The sequence below is a fragment of the Hippocampus zosterae genome, chromosome 20 (genome assembly GCF_025434085.1).
Source record: "Hippocampus zosterae strain Florida chromosome 20, ASM2543408v3, whole genome shotgun sequence".
Taxonomy (NCBI): Eukaryota; Metazoa; Chordata; class Actinopteri; order Syngnathiformes; family Syngnathidae; genus Hippocampus; species Hippocampus zosterae.
The window spans coordinates 7,162,503-7,168,388 of NC_067470.1; the positions used below are offsets into that span (position 1 = coordinate 7,162,503).

General features: G+C 44.3%; 1 protein-coding gene across 2 annotated transcripts; it reads right to left on the reverse strand.

Moving 5' to 3' along the window:
* Nucleotides 1-916: 916 nt before the first annotated feature.
* Nucleotides 917-5,484, reverse strand: ssr1 (signal sequence receptor, alpha). Of its 2 annotated transcripts, XM_052053964.1 has the most exons (10): nucleotides 5,316-5,484; nucleotides 4,156-4,337; nucleotides 3,973-4,078; nucleotides 3,263-3,366; nucleotides 3,029-3,187; nucleotides 2,870-2,946; nucleotides 2,696-2,774; nucleotides 2,514-2,607; nucleotides 2,119-2,133; nucleotides 917-1,895 (listed from the first exon to the last, which is right to left on the reverse strand). In XM_052053964.1, exons 1-10 carry the CDS (start codon nucleotides 5,404-5,406, stop codon nucleotides 1,828-1,830), a joined length of 975 nt encoding a protein of 324 aa, XP_051909924.1. In that variant the 5' UTR covers nucleotides 5,407-5,484; the 3' UTR covers nucleotides 917-1,827. The 2 variants fall into 2 exon arrangements, with proteins under 2 accessions (XP_051909924.1, XP_051909926.1); XM_052053966.1 differs by lacking the exon at nucleotides 2,119-2,133.
* Between the last annotated feature and the right edge of the window lie 402 nt (nucleotides 5,485-5,886).

Below are 5,886 nucleotides of genomic sequence, written 5' to 3' on the forward strand. Positions count from 1 at the left end.
GCGTGTGCTGATTGACTCTCCCAGGTGTGTTTGTTGTCCCGTTGTCATGGCAGCGAGGCGTCAACGATATCCCGCGAAGGCTGCTCAGCACCCTCGCCGCCTCCAGGGGGAGCTAAATCAAATCCAAATGATTGCTGCGGAAAGACGTGAAACCCTTGGAAGCGCAAAATAATAAAAAAAATAATCGACAACTTTTTTCTCCATGGCAGCATGTTGACTAAACGTGGTAAAAGTTTGAAAGGTGTGACTAGATTTCAAGACGTCACTCTTTGGTTATTACGAGGCACGAAAATCACCACCAGGGGGCAGTAATGTGAAGACAACATATTTTTTTAAATCCGTGTTTCCAAGTCTGTTACTGATTTTTTTTGTCAGGATCAAGAAAGAAACAAATATTTTTACCAGCTAATTCTTACTATGGTATAATTGGCTGGTTTTCGTGGCAGATGTGCCACATTCTGCCGACATACAGTATGTATCAATGGCAACCTGGTTTTCCTTACCATTGAACAAGCTTTTCTGCAAGACATTGGAAATGTTTGAAAATGTTAAAAACAGAATTAAACTCTGATTTTGGCCCCCATTGACACTCTAAAGTTGATTTTTTTTTTAATTTCGTAGAATATCAATGTGTGCCCTAAAGACTGAAGGTACACTGTTTTTTTTTTGGTTGTTTTGCCTTAACTATAAATGGTCGCTTCAAAAAAAATCCATGTATAAAATGCTTTTAATTTGTGAAAACATGTATTATTGTAAGTGTTTGGTTTTGGGGAAAAAACGACAAAAATGATTGTAGTTCACTGCCCAAAAAATAAATAAAAGACCAAGTAGTTGTTAACTCAGACTTTGTTGGGAAACTCAACTATCCATTGTGATCATTTTTTTTCTTTAAAAATTACGAATAAAGAACACAAGATGCAAATAAACCTTTATTTGCTGGACATTAAAAAGCAAATTAGAAAAGAAATAATGAACATAGCCCTTGACATAAAGGACAAAGTTCAATTCGGTACTTGTCTTCTGACACCCACATAAAAAAAAGGCAAGTCAGCAGTGTCGCCTCTAGTGGTAAAACAAACAATACACCCCACCCACACCAGAAATGTCTTTCCAATAAATTAGCTGACATTTTTGCTCCTGTGCATGCCAGTCAACAAATATCATCATCATCATCATCATCACCACCATCATCCTATTCAACTTGTCTTGAGTCATCAGTGCATCACATAAACACTAAAGAAAACAAAAGAGTGTTTTTGAAATTTTTTTTCATGACACTCTAGTGGAGAGCTGCAAACATTGAAATTTCCACGACGAATTGAAACCGGGGCAATTTAGAAAAAGTGCCAAATTGTACATTAATCATGAGACCTATGTGGATTTCCGAGGAAAGATCTGATATTCAAACATGAACCGTTTTGCTCGTCATAAGGTAAGTAAACATTGCGATGAAGGTCACGCTCATCGCATACATTTGAGGGAATTACACAAACTGAATTATGCACATTCTTATTCCAATCAATTCGCATGGAAACATTTCCAATTGGACAATCCTCGTCTCAGCTCTTCACTACAGCGACGTCAGCAGTTAAGCGTCTTCCAAAATTCATCTTGATTATCATCAGGATCAACACAACCATTCGGTTGAATCTGTGTCGTGTGGAAGAGCGTTCAGCATGTTAAAAAGTTTTTTTTTTGGGGGGGTGGGGGGAGCCCGGCATGATGACACTCGCAGTTACTGTCCTCGGTCGGCGACCACGTGAGGCGTTGCCGTCCTCGCCCTTCTCGTCGCGTTGGTGGCGGCACGCCGGGTCGCTTGCGACCCATTCACTCGTCAGACCCCCCTGAGCGTTTGTGGTTACGTTTGCGGGGAGACCGTCGGGGCGACGCTTTGTCTGGGGGGAGAGGGGGGGCAGACACAAAGAAATTGACGCAAGTGACGGACTGACGATACAACTTGAGATTATGTCGAGATGCTATCGGTCTCATCCGGTGCCTGTTCGACGTTCATAATTTCCTTCAAAACTTGACGGCGCATACCCGTGATTTGTGTGCGGGCATGACGGCAAACATTTGTGAAATATCAGTGGGAGTATTGTGGATGCAACGAGGCCTCACCTCTGCGACTTTGCACTGAAGGCGTGACCGGAAACGGGAAGCGGCGGGAGAAACCAGACAAGAAAGTGAGTGATCCCCATGCACAGAAAAGCTCAATCAGAAGGGGGGGGGGGGGGGGTGACAACTCCCGACAGAAAAAAACATACACTGTACATCGCCAAAAAGTGACTTGGAAAGATAATTAAAGACAGATGGATTTTTAGAGAGACGACGGCGGGACCGGGGGAAACTTTTATTGCTCAGGGCCAAAGAGGAGAAGAGTGGAAAGAAATGTTGAATAATAGGGAAGAATAGACAGACGAGAGCAAGGTGGAAAAATTACACTCAAGTCAAGAGCAAAGTGGAAAGTAGAAAGTAGAAGAGACCGGAAAAAACGTTTGTAGGGTTGCGCTTACTGATCTGGTTGAGGGTTTCTTGCGGGATCCAGCTGAGGTCGACGTTGTTGTGACTCGAGGTTCCCATTTCCACTTTCGGAGCCGGGCGCCTCCTCTGCTCGGAGGCGCAAAGTTACGTGTTTCAACGTATGTGCGGGGTGCATAAACACGCGCGTCGCGCTCCGCAGCGGCAGGGAGGCTACCTTTCGGGACTCGAGCAGCTGGTGAAGGCCGACGATGACGAGCAGGCCGAGGCCGGACAGGAAGATGTACATGAAGACGCTGGCGAGTACGGAAAGAAGCGTGACGGGGGTTGGGTGGCCAATTTTTTGAAAGGTTTCAAAGTAAAAGAACCCCCAAAATAGGAAGATGCTCACGTCTCTCCGTCGAGTCCGTCCTCCTTCTCAGTGATGGTGACCGTCTGGTTAAAGACGGCGTCCTGAAAGACGTTCCCCTGCGGGAGAAAGTCGCGTCATTAGACGGCGCGCGTCGCTGCGGCGCGCGTCGCTACGGCGGCACCGACGACAAGCGCTCACGTTGCCGTCCTTGTAGTTGAGGTTGATGACGAGGCCGAAGGGGCGCCCCCCCATGGGCTCCGCCGGGATGAAGGAATACTCGAAGGTGGCTTGGCGCCCGGGCGGCACCGCCGTCCCCAGCTGCAGGGCTGTAAAGTTCTGGATATGGAACTGGTAGTCCTGACGCCAACCGCAAGAACAACAGCACATCATGGCCGCCCTATGATGGATACTTTCATCCGATCCGGTTCTTACCTGCGGGTATCGGAACGAAGCGTCTAGGGAGTCCACCACGAAGTTCTCGGAACCTTTGTTGGTGAAGCCCAGCAGGAACTTGACGATGTCGTTGGCCGGGAAGTCTGAAACACACCATTGGATTGCGCCACTGGTACTACGCTAATTGACAGTGGCGTGCCTGTGACGGCTCACATTAAACGTTAGCATAAAGCGAGCGGCCTTTCATTATGATACGGTTTGGATGAACATGAGCTCTTTTCAAACACAGCAAAAGTCAGATCTGTGTTTGGTTGGTTTTTTTTTAGTACATTACAACATAAGTGGAAAAAAATGACAGTGGAACATCCATCGAAGCATTGTAAAACAGTCAAATTTCTGTTGTATCCATGCTAATATACATTAGCTCGTCCGTGGTGTCTCTTATTACTTGTTAGCATTAAGCTAGTTGTGTCATCTGGATTGGTTTAACATTTTGACGTTTTTATTTTAGCCTTTTTGTTGTTGTCTGCTCTGTTTGTATGTGTTGCTGCTCCGGGCAAGGAGCATATTAAAGAAGCACTTTTGAAGGTTTCCAATGACCGTGACGTCCATGCTAATTTACATAAGCCTGTCAATGGAGTTTCCCATGATATGTTAGCATTAAGCTAGTAGTCCAGTGTGATGCTATACGATCAGTCGATCATTTCTTGAGAACAAGCGAGAACAGACGAGAAAGAAGGATCCCCAACCTTCTCCTTTGACAAAAAGGATGGTGGTGTCGGCAAAAGGCGACGCCTTCATCTCCCCGACCAACGCCTCCTCCTCCTCGTCTTCATCATCCTCCTTTTCTTCCATCTACAAGCACAAATTGGATCGACGGTGTGAACTTGCATTCCTTTTCATGCCATTTTGTTTGCCTTTGATCATCTCACTAGTTCCGTATTCTCGTCATCTTCTACTTCCGCTTCATCGTCCTCGTCGTCAACCGCGCCGTCGTCGGCCATCCCGTCTTCGGCCATCCCGTCGTCTATGACGTCGTCCACGATGTCTTCCTCCATCTCCATCACGTCCATGTCATCGTCATCTCGCCGAATCTCGGCTCCCACCAGCGGCCCTGCATGCACAAATTGAGCAGTTTGAATTTCGGGCACCCCATTAACTTTTTTTTTTTTTAAATGACCAAAACATTGACACATGTTTTTCACAGGACAGAGATCATAGAAATGTTTTACTTATGTTTTATTTTACTTTTACTTATGATAAGGCCTCTCTGTGGTTACCGGTATGAAATCCAAATTGACTCACTTCCTCTCAGCATTTATCGGTTGTGCAGAGTGACGCAATGCTGAAACAACTCCAGTGGCAAACTTTGCACTTTTCTGCTGATTGTGTGCAACTGGTGGGGTAGGATAGTGACAAAAAAAAAAAGATAACAAGGGGGTAATTTATAAGCCGATGAATTACTATTATCAATTTGATCATTTTATATTATAAGTTTACAAGTTGTGTCAGAAAGGTAAGAAATTATACATTAGGGTACATGGAACATATTGTCTAAAGGATTTCTGTAATATAAGCGATCAATGCCAAGTGAAATTTTGTGCAGTTGTGATAGCATTTTTATGAGTGTATTTAATTAAGCGTGTTCCATTTTGATTTCTTGATTTAGTGCTCTGAAAGACACAGCACATGTAAGGATAGTGGCGTTATATTACATTCTTTTGATACATTCTCTTTCGAGTGACGCCAAGTTAACTAAAGAAAATGTACTGTAATGGCAAGCTAATCAAGCCACTCTGCTTGCAGCTAGCAGTAAGGACACGTCAGTCTAAGGAGGCGGACTGACTTCAAATGCACATTTCTCCGATTTTTCAGGGGATTTTGAAGCAAAAAAATCTCAGCCAATCTGTCGCAAAGTCGATATTTCAATGTAAGAATTGTTTCATTCGTGCGGCACATGTCAAACGGAGACTGAATGGCCTTCGTTTGAGTGGAAGCGACGAAGCTAAAATAAACTAAGCTAAGCTAACGCCGAGTTCAACGCCGCTCGTTTTTCCTACTCGCGGTGTAAAAAGGTGAAAAACATACAAACCCCTAAAAACGACGTGCGCCGGGAAAGCCAACAACGCCAGCAGAAGGAGTTTGGGAAGAAATGACATCATTTCTAACATCAAATCATTCATACAGCACAACACAGTCACACACGGGGACAGCCGTCACGCCAGCTTTTCTTCTTCTACGCTACTCCACTGCTTCTTCATTCGTACGAGACAAGCAACGTCGCAAGCAGCGCACTACCGCTACTTAGTGGCGCTACACCGCAAGTTCGACTGACTGGTAGTTTAATAGCGTCGTACGCCGAATTTGACACGAAGCCATTATTATTAAAACAATTAGCATCAGAGACAAATGTAATATTATGACGCTGTCTTTTTGCTATTTAATATTCATTATATATATATACATATATATAGGAGGTTTCCTTAGAGACCCCCTTACAGCATTTTTCATTAAAAACATTTTCGACACGTTGATCAGGTTTTTAAAAAAGATTATTTGGGGGGGCGGGTGAGTTACATGTTTGGAAGATGGATAACTCGATGTCTCCTTAACCAAACAATTTGAATTGCTATTTAGAGCATGAAGACGATTGACTGAAGATA